At 44.8% G+C, this 26,284-nt stretch overlaps 2 protein-coding genes across 4 annotated transcripts in view; one reads left to right on the top strand and one right to left on the bottom strand.

Moving 5' to 3' along the window:
* Positions 1 to 26,284, bottom strand: part of taf7 (TAF7 RNA polymerase II, TATA box binding protein (TBP)-associated factor) — a 175,620-nt gene that overhangs the window by 128,167 nt on the left and 21,169 nt on the right. The window lies entirely within an intron of this gene.
* Positions 1 to 26,284, top strand: part of drp2 (dystrophin related protein 2) — a 50,788-nt gene that overhangs the window by 19,616 nt on the left and 4,888 nt on the right. The window contains exons 5-20 of one of the 2 annotated variants that reach the window (XM_037461546.2): positions 354 to 510; positions 1,508 to 1,654; positions 4,945 to 5,023; positions 5,860 to 5,920; positions 7,206 to 7,267; positions 7,780 to 7,854; positions 8,901 to 9,102; positions 10,446 to 10,531; positions 12,625 to 12,782; positions 14,552 to 14,718; positions 15,316 to 15,427; positions 16,009 to 16,145; positions 17,305 to 17,370; positions 22,322 to 22,387; positions 24,283 to 24,396; positions 25,495 to 25,747. In XM_037461546.2, coding sequence (XP_037317443.2) covers positions 354 to 510; positions 1,508 to 1,654; positions 4,945 to 5,023; positions 5,860 to 5,920; positions 7,206 to 7,267; positions 7,780 to 7,854; positions 8,901 to 9,102; positions 10,446 to 10,531; positions 12,625 to 12,782; positions 14,552 to 14,718; positions 15,316 to 15,427; positions 16,009 to 16,145; positions 17,305 to 17,370; positions 22,322 to 22,387; positions 24,283 to 24,396; positions 25,495 to 25,747 — 1,942 coding nt within the window. Of the gene's footprint in view, positions 1 to 353; positions 511 to 1,507; positions 1,655 to 4,944; positions 5,024 to 5,859; positions 5,921 to 7,205; positions 7,268 to 7,779; positions 7,855 to 8,900; positions 9,103 to 10,445; positions 10,532 to 12,624; positions 12,783 to 14,551; positions 14,719 to 15,315; positions 15,428 to 16,008; positions 16,150 to 17,304; positions 17,371 to 22,321; positions 22,388 to 24,282; positions 24,397 to 25,494; positions 25,748 to 26,284 lie in introns of those variants that run through there. The other variant, XM_037461548.2, reaches the window with a different exon arrangement.

The raw sequence follows: 26,284 nt of genomic DNA, 5'->3' as shown, positions 1-26,284 counted from the left end.
TCATATTGAATGGTATTTTTTCCTGTGAGTGAAGCAATGCATTACATGTGATCGAATTGCAATAACCTTATTACAACCTTCGGCAAATTGAATCCATGACAGGAACAATTAGGAAAATGTATTCTTCAACTTTTAAATGAAAGAACATTCAGAGCTCACTAGAATATTAAACATGTTTTCAAAGAAAAAGACCTTTGATAATGAAACATACATTACAACATTATGAAAAATAACTTGGGTACGGCTCTACTGAGATGACGCATCTGTGTCTGCATGCTGCATGCACGCTTGGTGCATGCGTTCGTTTGCATTGCCGCTAACCGTAAAGAACTGCATTGTCAACCACACCGCAGACACATGGAGCGCACGTTGGAGCGACTCCTGCAGGTGCAGGCGGCGATGGAGGAGCTGGCAGTGGCCCTGGAGCAGGCGGAAGGGGTGAGAGACGCCTGGGAGCCCGTCGGGGATCTCTTCATCGACTCCCTGCAGGATCACATCGACGCCACCAAGGTAGAGCGAGCGCGTTAAAAGCTCATCCGGCGAGGTTTGCCATTGGCCCGGGCTGAATGGGTGTTGTTGGGAAAATGGCAGGTCATCGGTTCAGTCATTACGGAGCGGCGGGGATGCTGCTGCCGCATGTAATTCTGTGGCGCTGTTCATTAGAAGTCGTCCATTTATAATAACGGTGTCGCTGTCAGATAGCACATGTTCAGCCTGGTGTGTAGGGCAGGCCTGTCGATTGGCCTCATCTGTAGCTCGCATTTGCGCACGGACGAATGCATGCGAATGGGACATAAATACACATTATGCACACTTGCAAGCACACTTAGGGCTGCAACTAAGGCTTATTTTCCACAATACGGTCTATAGAATGTTAGAAAATAGGACTATTTCCCTTTCAGAGCCTGTCACAAATCCCAAAGTGTTTTCCAATGAGAGAGGTTTCTGCTACTGGCACACAACTGAGAAAAGCAGCAGACACGCACATTAAAGACGCATCTTGAAATAATGGGGAGGTGTTGCACGAAAAAAGGAAGTAGTCATTTATTTCTTCTTGATTTTCAGAATTCCCTATTTCAGCTCAACACTGGAAATAGTGATGCATTTTGTTAATACTTCTGCTTGTCATTGTGTTGCCTCTCGATTTCACATCGTGCCTGTGAATCGCCAGTGTTAATAGTTGTACATCATGAATTTTTTGGTTATTTGAATCCTTTCACGTGGATTCACATCCTTATGAAAAGCAAATGCGAGGAAGAAATCCCCCCCCCCCCCCAAAAAACTTGTGACTTCAGGCTATCAAAGGGCGGTTAACATCATACATTTGTTTCACTTTGATTTATGTTGATATATTGCTCCAAAGTATTTCCCTAGACACTCATTTATTTAATTTGGTTAGCTCAGTTAGCTCAGACGGATGTTCTCTGCCACTCCCCCTCTCTCCACCCTTTCTGCCCTTTCTCTCTCTCTCTCTCTCTCTCTCTCTCACTCACTTCCGATGCTGCAGTTATTTAAGGAGGAGCTGACCCAAGTGAAGGAGGGCATGAAGCACATCAATGATCTGGCCCACCAGCTGGCGATCTCCGATGTCCACTTGTCGATGGAGAACGCCCGCGCCCTGGAGCATCTCAACGGCAGATGGAAAGTGCTTCAGGTAGCGCTCACTGCCGGCTTCGCTTTGTCTGTTTGACATCTTTTCTTCAGCAGCAGCTTTTTTTTCCAGCAGTCAAATTCCAGGGAGACATCCGAGAGCGATTCCGTGTGTCAAGCTGAGACGGGAATTCCGGTTTGCTCTCGGAGATCTTGGAAACCTCTGAACTGAGCGCTTCATTCGAAAGCGAACAATCAATAACAGTCCAGTTAGCTCGACAGATTAAACACCCACGCCAAGTACCGCCATGGCGGCCTGCGGGTTGATGCTCCGATCATCATTAGCAAAACACGAGTCGGGAGAGGAGCTTTCTTCTCGTTTGTTCATTGTTTGTTCTCATCACTCGTTTCTCTCATGTCTCCTCAAAGCCAGCTGTGGAATAAAGGCCTATATTGTATCTCAAAAACACAAGAATGCAACTGATTTTAGAGGTATGTTTTGGGGTGTTTTTGCTCTTAGTAGATAACTGCTTAGGTTGACCTGGATCAAAATGTCTCTGGCTGGACTCCCAGAACTTCGGGCAGTGATTTATTTCCATTTTTCTCAGTTCCCTTCAAATGGATCCCTTGGTCGACTCTTTCTTACGTCGTGTCACCCGTTGAGATGAAAGTAGATTGAGAACAATAGAGAATCAATGTATTTAAAATGATTAGCATTAGCATATCGGCAGAATGGTAGTTTAATGAATGTAACAAATGTTACATTAAATTAAATGGAGATAAATGGATACAGTAAAAGAGCTAAAACACATTGAAGCAAATGCGCTAATATGAATTACGGCAGGGTTCAGATTTCCATTATGGATCTGTTTCATAACAGTTGTTTTTCTGCAGCACCTTGTCGCTGTGGTGAGTTTTTCGGTGTCTTTTCTTTTGGAATGAACACACTCAAAGGAGACGAGGACGTAATGTACATGGTGTACCAGTACTACCGATCACATCAAATCATTGAAATGTTTACATGTAGAGTCGCTGCATAAATCCCATCTTTGGCATTTCCATGCATCATGATTAAATATTCATATAAATAATGAATAAATATTTAAACAAGTAAATACAATTTCAAGGATGTTAGTGCCTTGGTGGACTTTCCTTCTCGCCGCTTGGCTGAATGTATGGATGCATTATATCCAGTGAACATTAGCTCCATGGCCTTCAACACACCTTCTCCACAGCCTGCAGTTCATGGCCTCATCATTATGTTTTAATTGCCTCTCGTCCTGTTTGTCTCTCGCTGCCGTCTCAGCATGATGATATTTTCTTCCCTGCGACAACTCCTAGGAATAATTTTCTAATTTAGACTTTGTTTACTCACCGCTCACACGCAGTTATTGTCAATTTTCTTGAGATTGATATTGGTCTGTTTGCAGCAACTAATTACAGGTCAGATTGGAATATTTTACTCAGAAGTTAGTTGCTTCTAGGTTTTCCGCAGAGGGCATCGTGGGTCCAAATGTTTTTGGATGGAATAGCGCTTAGTTTTATACAGGAGTTCATGGTCCCTAGATGACGAATCGGAGCAACTAACGCTGTTTTTCACGCACCAGTCATACACATCTTTGATGCTTTCGTGTGCTTTTGATTCATATGCATTCATGTTCACTTTCAATGCACAAAGAAAATACACGAGCAGCTGATCTTACAAAATACATCTGTCTTGATGTCTCTTGGTGACGTTTAGATGGTTATAGCTTGCCAACGGTTTGGTTTGTAACTGCTAAAACCATAAAGCCACATTTCTGTATAGAACATTAAATTAGTATGGATTTTGGACTCTTCCTGTACGAGGTCCTTTTAAGGGGTGTTGATCAGTACTCAGATGTGCATTAAAGTCCAATGCCACACTTTGCCACACTCCACATAATGTCTTAGCCTCGTGTATATTGGGAAAGAATGGTTGGGACCAAGCTCCTCATTGATGTCTTTTTGCGTTTGAGATGAATGAAAATGGTCTTTTACGGCACAATTTCAGTTAAATCTTTGATGCACTTTGTGCTGCGGTTGGTTGTGTGTCCTCTGGTCTTTGATGCAAGAAGTCGAGCATCCAGTCGTCCCCCCGATGATCAGCGCTGGTAAGAAGTCTTTCATTATCCGGATATTCATCTTTCACATCATAGATTGTTCGCTGAATGTCTGTGATGTTAAAGCCCAGGAGACGTATGACGAGGCAGGTGCCTTCCAACGTTTTCCAGAGAAAAACACTTCTTTGAGCCGCCCCGCTTTGATCGATCCGCTCTCTCCACTCTTCCACGTGAACTCATTTTAACCCAATAAGATGCACTGAGCCGCTATGGTTCACTGTGAAAGTAGACAGATTGGAGGAACCTTTTTTTTTCTTTGTCTCCCTCTGTGATCCATTTCTCTTAATTAACGGGAGAAATGATAGATCCCAGCAACATCCTTAGCCCTGTTGATTCGGGCTTCTTTGCACAAATGTTTTTTCCAAATTTGGTTTGCTAATCTCTGTCGATCATGGATAATCGAGCCATTCGTCTTCCTTATGGCGAACTCGAAAAGGCCTGTACAACAGATAGATTGTACCACACAGTTGGCGGTGACATCGCGCCGACATAAACCACGCTCCAGATTGTATTGTTCTACTTTACTGCTGTGTGAGCAGAGAAATGCCAACTTTACACATTAAGACGTGTTGTCTTTGCATCTCTTTAAAGTCTAAAGGCCTTTCTCCTCCGTTCTTTATCTGTCGCTCTACCTCCCCGAGAGTGGATTTTATTTTCCCAAACATCCAGCTGACAACAATTCATGTGCCAAATCCAATACACTTCAAATAAAGAAGGATTAAGAAGGCTAAATCCCATTCGGTGGGAAACCTACAGTAGCTGGTATGAAATGCTTTTAGGAACTTAAAATTGGTCTCTCTCAGGTTATTGGTGCAACACGTGAGGCTTTGCAACGCTTCCTCTCTTCATTTCATCATCTCTTCATCTTTTCCACAGTGACATTACAAAGCAGGTTCCGTTGACCTCATTTCAGCGAAAATATATTACGGGGTAATCTCTGTCTTCATGTCCTACCTGCTGCTCTTCAAAGGCTTTCAAAGTCCTTCAAGAGGACCGGCAGAGGAAAAGGAGATCATTTATATTCCGTAGTTAACTAATGGAAGAGAAGCAGGTGTTCTGTGTGCGTATTTTTCCTTCTTTGGGGGATTTGTCTCATAGATCTACCCTACGATTCCCTTTGATTTAACCCTGCATGTTCGCGTGTGTGTGTGTGTGTGTGTGTGTGTGTGTGTGTGTGCGTGTGCGTGTGTGTGTGCGTGTGTGTTTTCCTCAGGCTTCCATAGAGGAGCGGCTGAAGCAGCTCCAGGATGCACATAGAGACTTTGGCCCCGGATCGCAGCACTTCCTTTCCAGTAAGAGCCCTCCGCCGGTGGTTGTACTCTGTATGTGCACCAAAGTGTGCCGTGCTGTGCCAAGACACTGTCAGACAGGGTGTAGGGGGGTGCTGTAAGACACGATGTGTATTTGGGTCAGAGGTGGAGCCGACAGGCTTTCTCCGTCGGTCCTCATCAGAGGCCCAGCGCACCGTTGCAATAAACATCCCCAGTGGTGCTCACCAGATCTGCCTTAATTCGAGCACAGATGCATATTTGTGAAGTCTATGTCTTTTTTTTTACCTGCTGCTCTTCAAAGGCTAGAGCCATGAAGCAGGATGGCTGAAGATGTTATTTTCTTCTTTTTTTTAATCCTAATTTAAACCGATTTGTAGTCGAAGGGCTCCCCGTGTGAGTGCATCTGTGTGCTTTCGTTGTCCTCACCATAGTGCACATTTAGTACACAAGTACAGTACCTAAATGTGAGGTACTTTAGTTGAGTGAACTGAAGTAGTTTAACTCCACCTGGGTCACCTACAACAATAAAATGCTGCTTTTTCATGTGTCTACTTCACACAAATTGGGAGCAGCAACGCACACGTCTGCATGGTGCCATGCTGAGATACAATAATGGACAATGACTGGCGTGTGCATGTGTGCACCTCTGTGTCAATGCGCCTCGTGCTTCTTCCAGGGCAGTCCGTCCTGGCCGGTTTAAACGCCACAGTCACCTCCGGGTGCCGCGTTGTGTTTGGCCGTGCCAAACGGACCAACACAATAGACGCGTCTCTTGAGGGTCACTGCCGTGAAAGTGCACAATGGTCCCGTGCCGGGGCCCCTGTCAAAACCCATATGATTTCTGTGTGTTTGCACAGGTTCGGTGCAGATACCGTGGGAGCGAGCCATTTCCCCGAACAAAGTGCCCTACTACATCAAGTAAGTTCAGCTTGAGGCTCTGCGTCTGCCTGGGAAGTGGAATCTGTGTTTGCTGTTCATGAGACGACGAGGATGAGCGTTGTGCCGTGTGTTTGTGTGGCGCGTTGGTTTACAATCTTCCTCCTCTAGGTTTGACTTGATTTTGTTTCCACTGTATGTAAAACCTGACGCATCAGTTGAAATTGACATAACTTTCCGGAAATTGGGGTAGCAGTTGCTTGGAGCACTCAACACTTAACTAGTATAACAGTTATTGACCATTTCACCAGGTGCATTGAGAACTTCCCGCTTTCAAACCTCTGATTGGCTTGGCTACTTTTCCATGCAGGAAAAACGGTGAGCACCAGAGTCTGTAAATCACTGAAAATATCAGAAATTGGGGAGTGATTCAGAGAAGGCCACCAGCGTCATGCCTTGAATCAAATTACATCCCAAACTGCAACATACAGCTCGATTTTAAGCACTTCTTGCTTCCCAATTTCAAGATCTCTCCATTGCCAGAACAATTGTACAGAGCTAACCTTAGAAAGTCGATACATACCCAACGATTCAAAATCTCCATCGAGCTACTGTGAAGCCTACTTGCTTGTGTAATCATTCATTTGCCTTATTGAGTGTGTGACGGTATGTGTTCATAGCAACAAAAGGGTATATCTGTGTGTATTTAACTGTGCAAGCACTTGCTCCTTAACAATTCTTTATCGGCTGTATTACTCTACCAATGGGGATAGGAGTAGTATCCAAGTAGCACTATGTGGCGTACAAATCAATGAGCGCTTGTGCAGGTGAAACGGTGACTACTCCCCTCAAATGCTCCTGGGTGCTGGCATGCTTCCTGCTTTGGGCCATTCTCATTTATTTTTGCTGCGCTCGTCCTTTTTTTTTATTAGATCTTTTTTCTTTATGTGCCCAAAGTATGTTTTTTAAGTGTGTGCGTGTGTGTGTGTGTGTGTGGGTTGGGATTTTATGTGGTGTCACCGAGTGAAGCCTTTTAAGTCACTGGCCGTATATCTCCAGCAGAGCAGCAGTGCTGTGCTTGAACCTGAATCATCTTTGACGTACGTCTGCATTTCACAGGCCTGAAATCTCTTGTAAACGATGGTCGCCCCCCCCCCCCCCCCCCAACCTCCCTTCTCGCTTCTACCCTCTGATCCCATTTCTCTGACAGTCTGCCTCACCCCCCCCCCCCTCGTCTGGGCTCCCTTTTTTTTTTTTTTTTTTTTCTGTGCACCTCCATTCTTGCCCGCTTTTTAAATTCTTCTGCCCCCCTTTTTGTTCCCACCAGCCACCAGGCCCAGACGACGTGCTGGGACCATCCAAAGATGACCGAACTGTACCAAGCGCTGGGTGAGTAGAGTCGCGCTCGTCGGCCCGGGACCACCCCCCCCTGCCGTGCTGCAGAGGCACCAGCAGCGCGGCACCGCTGGGCTCCTGCTCTGAAGGCCCTGACGCGCGGCTAATTAAGGGGCCCGCGTTTCAAAGGCCTTAGAGACTACATCTCCACCGCCTTTAACCTACCCGGCCCAATTTGCCGACGCTGTGATTGCTTTTTTGCTCAGCCTTTAATTAATTGTGATTGAACAACATCATTTGTCCTACTTTTAATCTGAGAGCTTTCATGGGGAGATAGGCATGCTGTCACATACGCACGCTCCGCCAGACAAATGCATGTGCACATACACACACGGTATAACATATATGCCACTAATGACTTCTGCAATGGGCTGATAACAGGAAGAGAGATCATTTTCTCTAATTTCTCGATGGCACCGTGGTGCAGGATTTTCTTTTTTTTCTCGCCCATCTTTTAATTTACTCTAATCTCTTTCCATCTCTCTCTCTTTCTCTCCCTCCATTAGCGGATCTAAACAACATCAAGTTCTCAGCATACAGAACAGCCATGAAGCTGCGACGAGTTCAGAAGGCTTTGAGATGTGTGTACAGTATTTCATCGAAGCTGTTTCATGCAAACTGGTATACCTGCACCATCAATCATCCACGATGACAAGCTCTCTCCTGGAATAAGATACACCAATTAGCTGTGGCACATTTCTTTATTGAGTTGAGCGAGGAACTGTTCACTACTTGGAAACGTAATAGAAAATATACTGCTTTCAATGCAGGAATCCAAAGTATTAGATTCGATTATAGTAAAGAAACAACCCAGTGTTCCTAATTTTTCTTCATCACGAGGCCTTATTTTAGTCCATCACCTATCACCTATAGTGCTCAAACACCTTCCTCGTGTTACCCCCTTCTCCTTCCCCATTTTCTCTAGCAAATTCCTTCAACCCTCTCTCCAGTGCTCAGACCACTGGCAAAAAACCTCTCTCAATGACTCTCCCTGGTTCTTTTATCTTTCCTGCTCTCTTACTTTGACCTGCTAGTTAATACCATTACAGCGTTTAATTGCCCTAGCTGCCTAAATGACGGAGCTCCCACTCTTTCTCTCAGCACACTGTGTAAATGATTGAGCAGTGTCGCATAAGAGCCCATCAAAAATACATTTTTCGGTGATTTCCCCCGAAACCCCGAGAATACTCCGGTTATCTCCTCTCTCTGTTCTACCTCATTATTGTGCTATCCAATTATACCTGGCAGCCACGGACACCCTTTTAGCTCCACTGCTAGAGATAGGCCATCAAATGACTTCAGAAGAGCCCAATCAGATTTGTGTCACTGCTCTCAAAACCTCTGGCCGGGCTTCACTGGGACAAAAAGGGTGAAACAGCACGGTCCTATCACCTGTGTTCTCTTTAGCTGAGGTACAGATGTTCAAAAAGTGCAGTCATTGATGTACTGTGTCTATTTGAAGGCCTGAGCACATGCACTCAAACTGATGTCAGTATGCTTCATTTCAAGCCATATTCAAATATCTGAAGGACATATGTCAGATACATATGTACTCAATTAAAGTGTTGCAATTAAAATATTTTGCAGCATGTTGCAAACCAGTAAGGTGTGTCCATGTGTGCTTCAGTGGATTTGGTGGCACTGAGCAGCCTCGTGGGGGTCTTTCGGGAGCAGGAGCTGCAGCAGGGGGAGCATGTGATGGACGTGGTGGAGATGATCCACGGCCTGACGGCTCTGTACGAGAAGCTGGAGGAGGAGAGGTCCGTCCTTGTCAACATTCCGCTCTGCGTTGACATGTGTCTCAACTGGTTGCTCAATGTCTACGACAGGTGGGTGGGCTGAGATGTTTCCGGGGGTATCTGTTAAATCCACTTGTACTGAAAGCTGCATTGAGTACTTTTTTTTAAAACAATACGTATATAAAAAAATATAAAAGCTCATTCCTAAGCCATCTTATATATGAATATGTCAAAATATTGCAGACTATTTAACAATTCCTCGCAGTCCTAGCTCCAGTCCTACAGATTGATCTAAATGGTTCAATCCCTTGTTGCACATAGAGCCACAATGCTGTTAGAGCTCCAGTAACAAACAGAGGGCCAATCCTCCCCTGTGCAACAAATCCGAAACGAATCCCCTTTGACACCAACTCTCACCACGTCTTAGCTCCTGATTGACCGCGCTCCCAAAGAGAGAACACCGAGCACGGAGGCAGCGTTGGAGGAATAACCCCACCGTTGCTGTAAATTCAGCCAGTAGCTCTTAACTACTCACTGCTAATGAGAAACAATCAGGGGGGTTTAACCCTCTGCATAAATTTCAGTAATTGCTTTTTTTTTTCTGAATCTGAATGAAGATGTGGTCGTGATTGTGGGTCCATTCTTATTTCTGCGTACGCATCACAATTTATTACCCCCCCCCCATCCCAGAGGATGGGCGTATAAGACACGCAGTAGACTGTGAAAGGTGTCCAGCTCCAAATCTAACAGGGGAAAGACACTACTCGGGGGGGAAGTCTCTTTCACTCAGTTGCATGCGTGATTTCTCACTTAACAATTAAAAATGTTAATTCAATAACCCGGAGATTTCTGCCAAAGCCAGTAAAAAATGTTCCAGGGTGGGGGGTTTTTGGCACTGGAGCTGTGAGAAGTCAACACGAACGGTATGTTTGTGTGTTTTATGTCAAGCTGTAACGGAAAAAGAAAAAGAAAAAAAGCTAATGAGACCCTTTACGGCTCAGGTCAGTGCACAACAGCGTCCATCCCACTGGCCAGCGAGTTGAGGACAGCACCTGTGATTCTGAACAAACGGCGTATACATGTGTGCGTTTGTGTGTTTTTGTCAGGATGCCTGCACATAATGGTCATTTTGAGGTTATTATTGCTCCTCTGGCCCGTGAACCAAACACACCATCATGTGTCGTGCCTTTAGGTGCTTTGTGCTCTTAATACAATTTCATGCTGTTGCACTGACCTGTAGTGTACTGCTTTGACCCACAAAATTTCTCCTCACTTTGTCCCTCCCAGCGAGGCCCAACCAGTGCATGAAGATACTACGGCAACACAACACTCACTTTTTTTTTAGTTGAGTTCATTCACCGTTCAAAAAGAAAATGTAACCTCACAACTTCTTTTTCTTCTTCTTCTTCTTTTTCTTCTTCTCTTTCCGCTAGTGGTCGTAACGGCAAAATGCGCGTTGTCAGTTTCAAGATGGGATTGGTGAGCTTGTGCAACGCAGACGTCCAAGAGAAGTATAAATGTGAGTCCGATGCTTGCTCATGTGCCTAATGCGTCTCCTCAACTGCAAACAATGGGCCAAAACAAAAACGGTCCTGATTGCCGGTAGTAGATAAAGGCTTCCACTTAGTTTAATGGAGGAAATGGGTCCGCTGCTTTAAAAGGGGAAGCTTTCTTTACTCCTGCAAAGTACATCAGGGCCCTTAAAAGGATTGCTTCCCAAAGACACCATTCATGCACACTCTCTTTCCATGGCTCCCATTTTTAGACCCAAATCAACGAGCGAAGAGGAGAAGCACGCCTTTTTTGGAGTCAATACGAGACTTATCTTTTGCGAAAGTCATCATGTAAATATAGGTAAAATGGAAAGTGAGCATTTGAACTGATGCTGGCTGGACCTGGAACAGCTTGCGGTTAATACAAGATCAGAGACAACCCGGCCAAAACTCATGCAAAGATTATTCAAGCCTTGCACACCATCTGTGTCAGCTCTCATGGACAGAAATGACAGATTTTGCTTCAAATGAGTCGTCCCTGAGGTGAGCCAGCCCTCTTTTTCTAGGTCCAGGTAGACGTGTTGTGGCCTTAAAACAGTTTGTCATTTCCCCCGACTGCTCCTGCGTTTGCCAACTCCAGACCTCACCGGAATAATATTTGCAAATAAATCTGCAGCATTTGCATCCGTCCACTTTTGAGGTACAGATGGCGGGTGTTTATTTTGTCTCCGCCAATCTTTGTTTTGTGATTCAAAAAGGAATATTTGATGGACTTTGTCATAATCCACACGAGCATAATTTTGCAGAACTCAGTGTTTACTGCATTCACACCTAGTTTGACAAATGCGCTACTTACTGATCCGTCACTCGCTTGTGCCTCCAATTTTCTGATGAGAAAAACACGGCGGCCATCTGAAAGAATCCATACAGTTGCAGAGGGGGTCGTTTATATTTTCTTACGGTCCTATGGCTCCTCAATATGAGAGATGGACTTTTGAAAGGCATTTTGAATGGTCTTTAGTCCAGACACCTCTTGTGCCTGCAAATTTGAGGTTGTATGGTTTTGAGGATCATCAGTGTGCTGTAAGCTGTAGGTGGCTGAATTAACATGTGAGTACGTATATTGGAAATTTGACCAGGTGAAAATATAAAATCTTGCTTAACACACACACACACACACACACACACACACACACACACACACACAAGCACTTGTAATAATCGTACTTGTGCAGCAAACTCCAGGGAATAAACCATAATCTCACTTCTTGTTCTGCAGCATCACAGGCTGCATGTTTCAGATGTAATGGACCTATTTACTGCAGTAACATCTCCATAAATGTGTCCAAAACTCATCTCTATCAAACAGCTCAATGTGAACATTTAAAATGTCAGACAGGACTCCGCTCTGTTTATGAGAACTATAAATAGGATGCTGTTTAACATGCAGGTGTTAAAGCCAAGTGTTGTCCCTGTAGGGTTGAATAAGTGCACAGAGAGGGGCGATATATATGGGACGCTGCATGCAGGCATTGTGCAGCAGCCTCACACGCATGTCAGCCTTCGTCTCTTCAGTGACAGGCGAGTCCCTGCCAGCTTGGCAAAGGTCTTATTCAAAACCTGACAAGACTTCACTTAATGCAGCTCTGTCATCGGCGAAGCAGACCAGCGGCCACGACATCAACCCCTAATCTGTTTCTGATCATTTTATTCCAAATAAATAGGTTTGGTAAACCTGTTGCCGGAGGTAGGAGGTTCATTGTTACAAAAAAGGAAAGCAGATGTTATCGTTTTAGTTTTTATGCTTTTATGTTTTTATGCTTATTTTGCAGACAAAGTGCCAATATTTTAAAATGCGAATGCATGCCTTGCCATGTAATTAAAGACCTAATTTGCATTTTAAAAAGCCGAGAACACGTAGCAACAAATGCCCCTAAATAAGCAGATGTAGAAGCGTAAAAGAAGTGTATGGCGATGTGATCACAATAAAAAATACCTGTTGATGCTTACAGGCGCGGGGGCCTAATTAAGGCTGTCACACACAGTTTGTGCATAACTGATGCATTACTTTCTGATTAATTAACGACTGTGTGTTTTTCGTCCGTTCCCTCGGCTGCAGATTTATTCCGTCAGGTGTCTGGTCCCGGAGGTTCGACTGACCAGCGTAACCTCAGCCTGCTGCTCCACGAAGCCATCCAGATCCCCCGACAGTTGGGCGAAGTCGCCGCTTTTGGGGGCAGCAACGTGGAGCCCAGCGTCCGCAGCTGCTTCCGCGTGGTGAGGACGGAGTTAACCGCCACGCACTGAAATACACTCGCAGATAGGCACATGATGCATGCAAATGCTCAATGTAGTCTTTCAGGAATGTACCCAAGAGTCCCAAGAGTCCCCCCCCCCCCCCAAAGACTTGAAGACGCTTCTTTCAGTCCTTGAATCAATCGCTTGATCGCTCCAACAAGTATTTCCAAGGTTGACCTTCAAATCCCACGTTGCCGTGCCGGTGTACTGCTGAAAAACGGCTAATCTATCAACCACTGTAGGAAAATAATGACCTCCCTGAGTTCCAGCGCAGAATTACAAATAGACAGATAAACAGAGTCATGAAGCCAGACAATTACAAATAGAGTCTGACTTTCCTTCAGAGGAAAAAATTAGGTGGGAGGTAGATACAATGTAAGAAAAATCCAACACGTCTAATTGAGAAAGTTTCTTCTGAAATATGATTTAGTACAATGTTGAAACTCCTTCCTTCCTTCACGTGTTAACAGTTATGTCAGGCGCAGGTTGCAGGGACTTTGGCCTGATAATTAGAGAGTTGACAGGAGCAGGCCACCTCTTTTTTATTCATCGTCATCATCATTCTTCATCATTTTAATTCCTTCATTTTGTCTGCAGTTTTGTTATTATTCACATCGGCCACAGCTGATTAGGATCAATTTGTTTCCCCCCCCCTGCTCACGGCATTTAGTTGAAGATGAAATATGCGGATTGGGGCTTTCCCGTTCCTCACTTGGCTTTCAGATGAGCTCGTTTGTCTGTGGAGATGTCGCTGGCACAGATTGTGGACGTTGGCTCTTGGACCCTGCTGGCAAAGGAGCAGATGGATTGACTCGGGACAGAGAATATGCGGCGGTTATGGAGAACAATGGGATTGCATGGGCAGAGGTTTTGGTCAAACTCAACATGTGAAGTAACTATGACTAATATGATAATATTTTTTCATTTTATTTCTTTTTATACTTTATGAGAAGGATTGCAGGCCCCTTAGTGGGTATATGGGCTTCAAAGCACAGCGTTTTTTTTGATGGATGTTCATCACTTTACTTTTGCGAGGATGTCTAAAGCATCCCATCTGCTCAGCGAGCTGCTTCGAGATGCCGTGCGTGCTCAGCATCGTCAGTGCTGATTCCAGGTGTTCGGCATGCGAGCAGCTGCTATTCGACCTCCCACATGGAGCTGGCTACTTTACTACCAAAGAGGAGCTCCTTCTTCCCCGAGAGACTCCATACCTCTGTACCCCTCAGAGTCCCTGCGATCAGTGCACTCACACACACACACACACACACACACACACACACACACACACACACACACATTTATTATGCTGCTCTGCTTGAGCAGTGGAGGAAACCCCTGGGAAATCAGCCCCTTAATGCATCTCTGATGCAGACTTAATGAGAATTTAGCACTTCACGGATTTCAGTGCTTGGCGAGTCATTCTTTTATTAGGTTGACTTCCGATTTTGGGAATTATCAACGAGGAGAGATGGACTGAATGCAGACAACCAAACGCACGCACATACAGTATATACATATGCACAGACACAAAAGGCAGGTGCTGTGTTTTAGCTTTACTTTCCTTTAAGTAGTCACATGTTGTACATCTTCCAGCTTTTTTTGTATTCCCTTTGATTTCCTGTGGCTCAGTGCTAGACCATCTTTGGAAAGAAGGCACACCTTGTCCTCTCACTACTTTGCGTACCTGCCTTACTGTCGGTCTATATTTGGATTGTTTACACTGTGCCCCTCCCGCCTTCCTTTCCCAGGCCGCAGGGAAACCTGCCATTGAGGTGTCTCACTTCCTGGAGTGGATGAGCCTGGAGCCCCAGTCGATGGTTTGGCTGCCCGTCCTCCACCGCGTGGCCGCTGCAGAGTCCACCAAGCACCAGGCCAAATGCTACGTCTGCAAGCAGTGTCCCATCAAGGGCTTCAGGTGGGCACAACTTCAAACTGGCCACCAAAAACAAAAGAACAGAGAGTATAAATCAGATATATATGCACATAGATCTCCAAAACAAATGAGTTATCATAGCCTCATACTTAACTAACTGTATATTTTAGTAAAGGTTTAACCTGTATGTTGTGATATGAATGCCCCAAAATATTATCATAATTGTTAGTAATTTGAATTAATACAGTTACGTGTGGACTTTTTGACAGTCAAAAGTGAATCCTAGTTTAATCCCAGGTGTTTTTATCATTCATAAAAACCGATGCTCATTAAATAAAAACTTGTTGCAGATGCTGGAATTAAGATAAGTGTAAGACAATAAGCCGCACCTTACCGTCCAATCAATAATACAAATGTGTTTAGGGCGGCATCGAGCATCACGATTGAAGCTTCTCGACAGAAAACTCGCCTCAAAAGTATATATTGCAAGTATTGTCTGTACCTGTCTGCAGCAGACGGATGTGTGAAAAAGATGTCAACGTAGAGACGTGCACCGGCCCTTTATTCTGTGCACGCGCACAGCGCCCCGTCCTGCAGCGTTCTCTTGCGTCAGCCTCTCCGTCGCATTGATCTCGACAGGTATCGCAGTTTGAAGCAGTTCAACGTGGACATCTGCCAGACATGTTTTCTAACCGGCCGCACTACAAAGGGAAAGAAGCTGCACTACCCCATCATGGAGTACTACACGCCGGTAAGAGAGTCCAAGCCTCCGGGGGGACAAATTACACTCCAAAAAAAAAGAAAATCCTATCTCCTGATTCCTGCTGCCTGAGCTAGATTAGCCCCGTTTCCACTGTAAAGACTTTAAGTGTGCACTGCCGGGGACGCTTACCCTGGCTCATCGTAGTATGCAGAGATTGACTGCCACTCAACAGGAGCATCCTTTTTGGCTCACGTAGTACACACATAAAGTGCGGTTACGAGTGCAAGTGTGGCACCAAACTTCAATTAAAAATCAAATGTCTCCGTAAATTTCAAAGGAAAAGGTCCGAGTGCTGGAGTGGCCTGAGATTTAGTCTCTAATCAATTCTGAGCTGTAGAATGTGGCGAACAGAGAGTGCAGATAGAGTCGCCTAAAGTTAAAATGACGAAAAGACAATGTTGAGAAAGAGAGGACAAATTTCAGATGAGGTCATTTTAAAGAAGGCAATGCATCTAAGAAGTATCTTAAGCGCCGTAATTAGTCGCCAACCTTCCTAACAAATGCCACCTCTCCACCCTCCTTCTCCTCCTCCTCCTCCACCTTCCTCCTCCACTAAATCACAACTCCAGACAACCTCAGGAGAGAAGATGAGGGACTTTGCCAAGACTCTGAAGAACAAGTTCAGGTCAAAGCAGTACTTCACCAAGCACCCGCAGAGGGGTTACCTGCCGGTGCAATCTGTGCTGGAAGCCGAGAGCTCCGAGACGTGAGTCCCACGCCTACACGACTCCCACAAACACAGACGTCTCACCCAAAGGGGGGGGGGGGGGGGGGAGAACAACGAGACAAAAATCTATGAGATCATCAAGAGTCATAGCCGAGGGCTGCGACAGTAACAAAGGAGATTTAGCATTATTACAGGTTCATATTTTGCCCCATTTTGTCACAGTGAGGTCAGCTTTTATAACCTCATAAAATGATTACATGACTCCAGTGGTTGGAGCCAAGTAAACGTGTTATATTATAGATTATTGTCAAATTATTTACTTTGATGTATGAGCAGCATTTGCATTTTTACAGCTGGTTGTTATATAGCGGATTTAAACTTTTTCTACCCTTTCTGGGGTAGTTTACTGTGGTGGTTTCTAGCCAGAGGACAGCCTTCAAAGGACTTTGAAGATACATCTGAAAGTAATGTTATGAAAAAGATACGGACGAGGAAAGTAGACTTTCTTTTTGCTGCTCATTGTTCATATCCCCATCACCAACTCGGCATGTGAGACGGTGTCTACCAGTACTCAGCCAAAGCCTGCTTGAACGTGATTGATCACCACTTATTGGTCATTGCTTCCGTCTAGCCAATACCACACGTCCACAGTATGAAAAAAATGAAAACAACAGAAACCATCAAAACTAACAAGATGAACCCCTTTCTTTATTTAGAACAATGCTCTGTATGAACACTAGTTTTCTATTAAGATTCTTTGTTAATAGTCACCTTGTGTTCTCCCTTATTGTTTTGTTCTTGGTGTTAATGTAGGCTGCAGATCTCCTTGCTGCATATCCTGAACCACTCATAGAAATATGCAAACTGCGTTAAAGAGTCATGGGAAGTTATTGCATGACGTCACAAGCCAACGGCGTAGGAACCAGTGGTTTAATCGCCATAAATGCATCACATTGTGAAACCATCTTATTCTACAAATTTCTTATTATTAAAAATGATCTCAAGTAAATGTGAGGGAGAGATGAAACACTTTTAGAACAGTACAATTAGGCCAAAGTTCACGGGTAAAACTCTCTTATTCTGGTTGGAAGTTACATGTGTAAATCAAGTGTTTTTTTAATAAAGTATTATGCGTACTTTGGAGAGAGTTATAAATGCGTTGGTGAGGTTGTCAACGCTTGGCTTCTGTTGTTCCCAGGCCGTGCTCCTCACCCAAGCTGCCTCACGCGGACACACACAGCAGGATCGAACACTACGCCAGCAGGTACGTGGCCCGCAATATCACCGCAACACAAAGGGCCTCACTTCGCTCTCTCCGGATCAACTGCCTCTCTTCTTCTTCTTCTTCTTCTTATCCACTCCACCCCCGGGCTTCTACCTTCTTCACCATCCCTGTCCTCTCCTCTCTGTGGTCTTTGCCACACACTGATTGAAGTATTGATTCGGCCACATTGAACTGCAGGGTAGAGACTGCAGTGTACTGCCCCGACAGTTCACCCTCCACATGAACACGCATAAGCAGAGCAGTCGGTAGGTGCGCCCCTATGTGTGCGGGTGTGTGTGTGTGCGTGCGTGTGTGTGGGTGTGGAGGTCGCAGGGGGTATACCGTGCCTAGCGGCTTGTCACTTGCCAAGGCAGTGGTCACCTGGGAGCTGTTGGTGTGGATTAGTGTCCTTGTAACAGGTTATAAACAGGGGCACCGCACTGGACTCTCTCACAGTGCTGCAGAGCTGGATACGCGCACAATTCCTCTGAGCCTGAAGTGTGTGTGTGTGTGTGTGTGTATTACTTCCCTGAGACTCGTACACAGCACTGCTATAAACACTGCCAAAACACAGAGAGCAGACAGCAACAACAGAGCAGGAGCAATTGTCCTCTCTACCTCTCTCATGTCTCCGTTTTTTTCTTCCTCCTCTTCCCTGTTTGTCTTTTCTTGGATCCCCCTCTTTTATTGTCTCCCAGCCACACAGGTACCTCTCTCTCTCTCTCTCTCTCTCTCTCTCTCTCTCTCTCTCTTTTTAAATCTCATGTTCTTCTTCTTCTAATCCTTTCTTCTCTTCTTTTCTTCGTCTCCATCTACTATTGTTTTGGAGTCATGTTGGTCACATAAATCTTAACCAGCGGAAGGTCGAACAGCCAAAATAAACCAAAAAAGAAGAAATGGAAACATGGTGTGATTTAGTCTAAATGAGACACGTTGTCTGCTGAGAAAACACCAGACCAACAGCCTAACGATGTAGGTTGTAGTGAGCTTCTCATCTTTTATCATCTCAGGAAGCCGTCTTTGTTTCTCAACCATCTTCTTTTTGCATAAGAATGAATCAGCGAGGGTCTTTAATCGAGAAAATGATCTATGATCATCAGGCTTCGCATTCAGATAGTGTCTTAAAACACTTGTTAAAAACGGCCCACAACACACTATAAATGTAACTGTAAGCAGATATAAGGAGGGGTTCAAATGCAACCTACTGCTAATATGAAGCATCTTTTACCAGCATAGGAATAGATGATACACGTTAACTAATACAACATTGTTGTATTCTTGTATTAGTATGTCTTCTGAGGACTATACAGTTTGCAAGATAAATGCTGAGTCTCTGAGCCTCAAGCCTCATTCTTCACAACTAAATATTCTTTAAATGTGTCGTGAATACGTGCTTTCATTATTTCCTTGTAATAACAGCTGGTCCCTGATGCTCAAGCAAATGTTACTCAAACAGAAGTTAATTGTGATAATGATTTCTTATGATAAGTCTATTGTGTATTATTCTAACTAATTGCTTGATAGTGACTGAACAGTATGTACATGTTTGTGAAGACTTAACGCACGCTATACAACACGCGGCTCATTTCATACGTCTCTACACGCGATAGCAGCTTGGTCAATGCAAACACCAGTTATGGATGTTAGAGTTACGCATACACTTTAGTATTTACCTAAAACAAATTACGCAGTCTATTCGGCTAATACACGCTCAATAGAAGGGGTTAGAAGAAAGAGTTACCATTGTGCTGCATATTGCTACACAATGTACAAGAATACAACGTTTGATACAGAGGGACATTTATAAAATTCATTCAGTTTGTTTATTTTTAACAGCACGTATACCTTTTTTACTAAGACAACATCAGAGGCTGTTTTATCCAATTCAGTGGTGGTTTTTACGAGGCCTCAGGATAGCTGACCTGAATTGGACATAATTATTATTATATATCATTGGGGGGCGGTTTCCTGCATGTGAACATGCCAATACTGCTCTGGATGTGCACGCCAACGCCTGGCATGGTGTTCTGCTGCCATTACTGTGTGAGGGATGAACAAGAGGCAGCAGTTGTGCGTTTTCATGTCTGTTTTTATGCGTCTGTGCCGGCGAGGGAAAATGTTTTTGAGTTCTCCGTCCGTCTGGTCCCTTCTTGTGAACATGACATATCTAGAAGGCCCCAAAGAGATTCCTTTAAATTTGCCTCAAAGGATTAGAATTGAGTGGTTAACGGTCACTGTGACATTGCTGAGCACATTTTCAAACGTACGTTAAAAGAATAAAATGAGGAATGGGTGACATTTTGCTCATGGATTTAAAGTGGAGGCATACAACCCGCCAGGCAACAACTCTAGTTGTTATCTTTTCTGCATGTAGTTCATTGAATTGTTTTGATTCTGCATGCCAAAAAGACATTGCACTGGCTTGAAACTAGTGTTGAATGAGTTAGTCCTGCTTATTCCATCATGATCTGAGCACTGTCATAATAAGAGTCGACAGAGCAATCTGTCTGTCTCTCATTCTAATTCATTCCCCGTATTAACCATCCGCTGACTTTGAAACCCAACGGGAATTAATCAAAATAGTCACAGTCTGACATTCTTCCCCTTCTGGTGACATATTAAAAAGGTGCGTGTAGAAGTCTGTGGGCGTGTGAGAGAGCGAGAGAGTAAGTGCCAAAGAGCCCGTCAGCCAACAAAGGGTGTACAAGTTAATCCATGTTAATAACGTAGTCCCCAGTCATCTCAAGGGAGATAAGATATTTGATGTTTGAGGTTAGAAAAGCCAGATTTGCAGACATGTCAAACACTGAGACTGCTCCTGTGTCCGCCTCGTCTCTCTCACCATATCTCCCACCCTTCCTCCCATATCGATGCCGGAGTGGAGTTCATTCCTTTCATCAGCGCTGCTCTGACGTCCTACAGAGGATAGGCGGGGAGGAAGATTCTGATAAACCTCTCAGAAGTTAGCCCTCCCTCTCTCTCTCCCTCTCTCTACCCGTTCCTCATTTCCTCTCGCATCCGTTCATGCAGGAAGCTAAACACGCATGTATGCACACGGCACACACGCCCATGCTGCTACTTCCTATTACTTTCATACAGCCTCATACGGTGCCGTCCCTTTTCGAAGGCTTCAGGTTAGTGGAGGCTTTCCGCTGAACAGTAGTCCGGGTTGAATTACGAGCGATCGAGTTCACAGGCCGGACCCCCAAATCTATTATAAATCTTAAATGTCTCTCTATTTCATGTTGTCATCAGACTCTGGAGAGAGATAGGATGTGATGTGGGCCTCCCTGACAGCCTCTAAATCACTCACCCCTTCCTCCTTCCGCCCTTCGGCTGACGACACACCACGAAAGATGATGCAGCGCGGCGTGTGTTGTCTGTATGTGCGTGCTGAGAATACCGCAGCGCGGGACCGCCGCTTTCATGTCGCACGTGAGCACATGTGCTCGTATTTATGTATGTGTTTGCATCGGCGCTTTGATACTCTGCGCTGTTTAATTACCTCACTCGAAGGAGAAAACCCACCCTTTGATCGTCCGACACTATTACACATCATTAACGCGTGCTATACAGGAAGCTGCAGCGGTTTGTGATGAACTAACTGTGTGGTGTACTCCGTTCCATTCAACCTGGATTTTCTTTTAAGCACATCTTCCTACGTTTCTTTTTCTAAGGGTGTCAGGTGATGGGTAGCATTGCGTCTTGAGGTGTACGCTGTAAATGTAGGTAGGCGGTTCAAGGGTTTTTAGGAAAAGAGGAAGAGAGGGTGTAGTGTTAATACACAGTTACTGATTCATACTTTTAATGTTTTTTAATGTTTCACTGGTGACACAAACGCAAACACGAAGAAAATTATTATATTAATAATTGTTGTAATGATTTTTTTCAACAGTATCCTGAGGCATAATGCATTAAAGCCATGACACACCAAAGAAATGCACCCACGTAGCAAAAATAAGTGAAGTTCGAGTTTCACACCTAGTGTCACAGGGTGTGGTGGCAGACCTAAATGCAAACACACACCAGGGAGTTACCAAGGGGGTAAATGTCACGAGCAGCTAGGAACAGAGGACAATGGGGGTGTGGAGGAGGGGGGGGGGGCACAGGGAAACAGGACAAGTAAATGTGTTAAATAGCTGGTGTGTTTTAGATATATATTATACAGAGCGGCACTAAGGTTGTACAACGATCTGGAGATGAGTGGATGACTGAATGTTGTGTTTATCTCATTCTTCCCTCTTTATAATTCAGTAAACGGGTGTGAAGTGCTTTAAAATGTTCCTCTCATTGACACACACCCACACACCGATGGCAGCGAGTCACCATAGTACGCACCGGCCTCACCACATCGGGAGCAATCCGAGTTCAGTGTCTCAATGTGTTTTAATTCAATCAAACCTAAAACAATAAAAGCATTATTTATTTGGAAATCTATTTCCCATACCATATTGCTTTTGTTTTTTTCGTAGTGAAACCGTTCACGGAGCGGCCTGCACACTGCAGCTGTCCATGATGCAGAACTACAGTAGCTGTCCTTGGTCCTGAAAAGACACGCGGCGACTCACTCGCTGCCTCCTCACGCACGGCAGCAATCGCTGTCCGTGGTGCTGGAGAGCAGCTCATTCTTTACCTTTTGGTGGCTGACAGAAAGAGCACAGCTCTGCCTCTCTGCAGTCTTGTCAGTGATATTTTTTAAACAGTTGAAGCACTAAACGGCCACTGGTTTAATTCAGAGTAGTTAGAATCTAAACTGCGCTCATTGTTTGTTTTATCCTGTGTTCAAAGAAGCGTATCTCTCCAGTTGTTGGCGGTATCAATCTGATGTTTTTGCTTTTTCTCTGACTCTTTGACTCTTTTGTGTTTTCCCTTTTGTGTGTCCGTCTGCATACATGTGTGTTCGTGTAAATATGTGTGTCACTTGTGTGCGTCTGTGTTCATACATCTTCAGACTGGCCGAGATGGAGAGCCAGAATTGTTCGTTCTTCACGGATAGCCTGTCTCCTGATGAAAGTCTGTGAGTATGCTGCTCACTCCCCCCTCATTACAACCGCTGCCTCTCATTAGGACTACCAATCAGTGTGTTTGCACGCGTGTTTGACGACTGTGGAGAGAATCGGTAACATGACAGAAATACTAAGGCCCGTAATGAAAATGAACCACGGCGAGCAGCGTGCACAGAGTCCCCCTTCATCACGCTCATGCCTGCTGTGATCAAAGTCTGTGGCTCCGGGTTGATACACAAAGCCCCGCTGAGGAGGGAGAGGCGTGTGCGTGAGCTCGCAGAAGGCATGTTGAGTAGCGGGGCGGTGCCGAGGTAAAAGTAGTGAGAGGAATGGACATGTTTGATGTGAATGAGGTGGCCGACCAGGTGAGTCCTCATTGTGGAAAGTGGTTGCACAAAGTCGTGATGGTTTGTTTGTGTGTGTTAACCGCACTTTAAAGTGAAGTTTAGATGCGCAGCAGCTCTGTGCAGAGTTTTGGGGGTTACGGTCTTTAAGGGATACAAGTCGGTTTCTTTGTGTGTGCGTGTGTGTGTCTGTGGGTGCTGTGAAGTGTGCTCATTATTTCTTTTTAGATGTGACGAATGTGTGTGTGTGTGTGTGTGTGTGTGCGCGCGTGTGTGTGTGCGCGTGTGTGTGTGTGTGTGTGTGTGTGTGTGTGTGCGTGTGTGTGTGTGCGCGCTCTGAGAGAAGGCTAGGATTGACATCACACTAAAGTTTGAGGCTGAGATAAAACTCCACCCCTTTAGAGCAGAGCAACACAACTTCGAGCAGTGCTTTTTACTCGTGGAAAGATGGTTGCTATGTGCATGTATTGAGTGTTGCATGGATGGAGCTTCGCCACAAAAATGTCTGCATTTGCATGTGCGTAGTATTTGAATGTATCTGTCCATGAATCAATGCCTGAGAGTGTCTCCTGTTCCCGGCCAGTATGTCTTGTTGTTCTTAATCTGCAAATCCGTCCTCCTGCCTGTCAGAGCCTCTCTGTTCCTCCTGCTGCACGGCTCTGAACATGCTGCTGTGCTATCTGGGCCTCCAGCTGGTGTTTGGCAGGCATCATACTGTTTTCTGTTCTGGGTCACGCTGCCTGTGTACATTGTTGTGAGTTCACTTTTTTGCTTATTTCCAGGTAATGAACATAGAAATTACCCTTTGATAAATATATCGAAAAAGCCGTCAGTCTTTGATAAGTGGTTCCAAAATATGAATGTATTATTATTTGGCATCATTATAGGAAAGATACTTTTTAGACACTAATCACACTAAAATTGGATAAAAAACTACATGTTCTTGAAGGTTAAATAATAAGATGAGCATTTGGAAGGAAACTAAATCAAATATTTTCTGAGGAAGACCTACAACATGAAATTCTGAGATTCAGAGATATGGTGGACATCTTGACAATGGAGAGTAGGCCTATAAATACCTCTGTAATGAATAATTACAACAATTTGCTTCATTGCACAAAATCATAACATATAAATTATTAGAGACTATTTCCATTATAATTATTGCCAGACGTTGCTTTGCAGTCACCGGTCTGCGCATTTGGGAAATATATTTTGTCGAAGCTTGCAGTCCATCTTTCATTTTTAATAATTGTGAGTGAATTTTTAAATGTTGCATTGAGCCTAGTAGTGCGAGAGGGCTTTTCATTGTCACCTGGACCTAGAACAACACCTTGCTCACATCCAACTCTGTCCAGACTTGTTTGATCGCGTCACCCCCCCCCCCCCCATGTAATACCTCACCTCGTGCTGCACGCCTCGCCTCGCTCCCCCCCCCCACCCCACCGTGCCGTCCTTGGCTCTGCTTTGCGCTGCTGGTGGCTGTTTGCTGGTGGCTCAGTGTGCTGTCTCCTGTGTGGGGGACTCAGGGATGAAGATCAGTACCTCCTGCGTCACTCCAGCCCAGCCCTGGACCATGACTCGCCGTGCGGACAGCACATGCTGCTGGCCAACCTGGAGCACCAGGACAAGGAGCAGCTGCAGTGCACCCTGGCCCACTTGGAGAACGAGAACAGGTCGGTATCCTGGGGGAAAAAAAACAACACAAAAAAACAACGCGCTTCACAACATGGCGAGTGGGTTTTTTCCTTGATTGGTTCAGCTTGTTTTCACACGCACAGTAAAGGCTTCTGAATTAGATTGATTACACATCAACTCACAATCAACGCCAACTCCAAAATAGCACTAAGCCGAGATGTGAACGGTTGGTTCGGGGAGTTATTTTCATCAGCAAAGCTCCAGAGGCACAATAAAACAAATATGCTCATGTGTACTCGGAGGCACTGCACTGCTTCCAGCTTGTCTTCTGCAATTTGCAGACGTTCTGTAAAATAATGTGTTGATTACATGGAAACACAACGACTTTGACAGGTTGTTGGTGTCCTGCAGAAGACGCAAGGAGAAGTCCATTGTATATTGACTCGTGTGATAGAAGCGTAACACAACTCCCCGAGACCGAAGTACAGATGTGAATGCCTGAATTTAAATGTATTGTGTCCTGGTTGTTAAACGGCTCAGGCATTTTCCATAAATGGAGCAAATTCATTGTTCCTCTCTGTTTAATTGGGTACCAGAGGCAACCTTGATGATTCAAATGAATCATCTTTCCGTCTTCAAATTGGTTGTGACCTTTCCTGCACGCGCACACCGCAGCATCCAGCCTACGCACACACAAACACTGGTGCCCTTTGGGTGTCTGAAACCTTGACCCAGCTCAGTAATGACCCGCCGGTGTGCTCGGTCGTCCCTTTTTATGACTTCAGTGGCTTCTGCAGCTTAGTTTATAGCAGCTGCTGTGGCTCTCGTGTGGATCATATCTATTTAAAAAAATACACTTCAAGAAACAAACACCTTTATCACCGACTTCCCGTTTTCTTTTCTGCACTTAAAGTATACACTTAACTTTGTCTGTTTACTTGGGAATGCCTTACTTCCTATTTCCAAACAGGTCAGAAGCAAATAATTAAGAGGAGAAAGAATATGTTTCTATAAGACAAGATGTATTGCAGCTTATGCACAAAATAAATGTCAACATTAGGTGAGCCCCATGGTGGATAAATACTTTGGGTGTTCACGGTTTCCCCTCCATCTGCCCCCCCGCTGCGGGTCCTCAGGGTGCTGCAGAGCGAGTACAGGAGGCTCAAGTGGAAGCACGAAGAGGCGGCGGCGGTCCCCATGCTGACCGAGGCCGGAGAGGGCGGTCCGGGGTCTCCGGTGGAGGGGGGGCAGCAGGACGAGGAGCTCCTGGCCGAGGCACGGGTCCTCCGGCAACACAAGACGCGTCTGGAGACCCGCATGGGGATCCTGGAGGACCACAACAAACAGCTGGAGTCCCAGCTTTGTAGGCTCAGGGAGCTTCTGCTACAGGTAGAGGGGGGTGGAGGCGGGGGGGTCACCGGGAGAGTTATGCTTACAAATGCAGTATTTAAGTACAGGTTTTATTTACTTGCAATGAGTATTTCTTCTTCTAATTCAATATGTTTCAGAGGGAAGCACTGTACTTTGTACTTCAGAGTTTTTACAAACACCAGCTTAAGAATGATGAGGGTGACAACTGTATATTCACAGGCTTTTTTAAAGTTGTTTATAAAAATCCACATTTTATTTTAATTTGGGTATATTTTCATTGAATACAGGCAGTTTCTTCATGTTGAAGTGAGATTTGTTCCTACAATATTCCTGTTATTTGTTCTTAGGCTTCTTTGCAGTCCCTAGGGACATAATAATACATCAATCCAGGCATTCTGTATTAAAATCCATCATATATTTTAAATATATTTTGCCGATACTTATCTACTTTTAGTTAACCCTTTTACTGTGCACAGGTTCTAAAATATGAAATATAGCTTTAAGAATAGTAAATATTCAAAAGAAAGGTAAAAGAAAGCCTTCTACATTTCTCAT

Source organism: Pungitius pungitius, chromosome 2 (assembly GCF_949316345.1).
Source record: "Pungitius pungitius chromosome 2, fPunPun2.1, whole genome shotgun sequence".
NCBI classification, from domain to species: domain Eukaryota; kingdom Metazoa; phylum Chordata; class Actinopteri; order Perciformes; family Gasterosteidae; genus Pungitius; species Pungitius pungitius.
The sequence above is the reverse complement of the archived record's forward strand: the minus strand, read 5'-3'. Positions and strand labels throughout refer to the sequence as shown.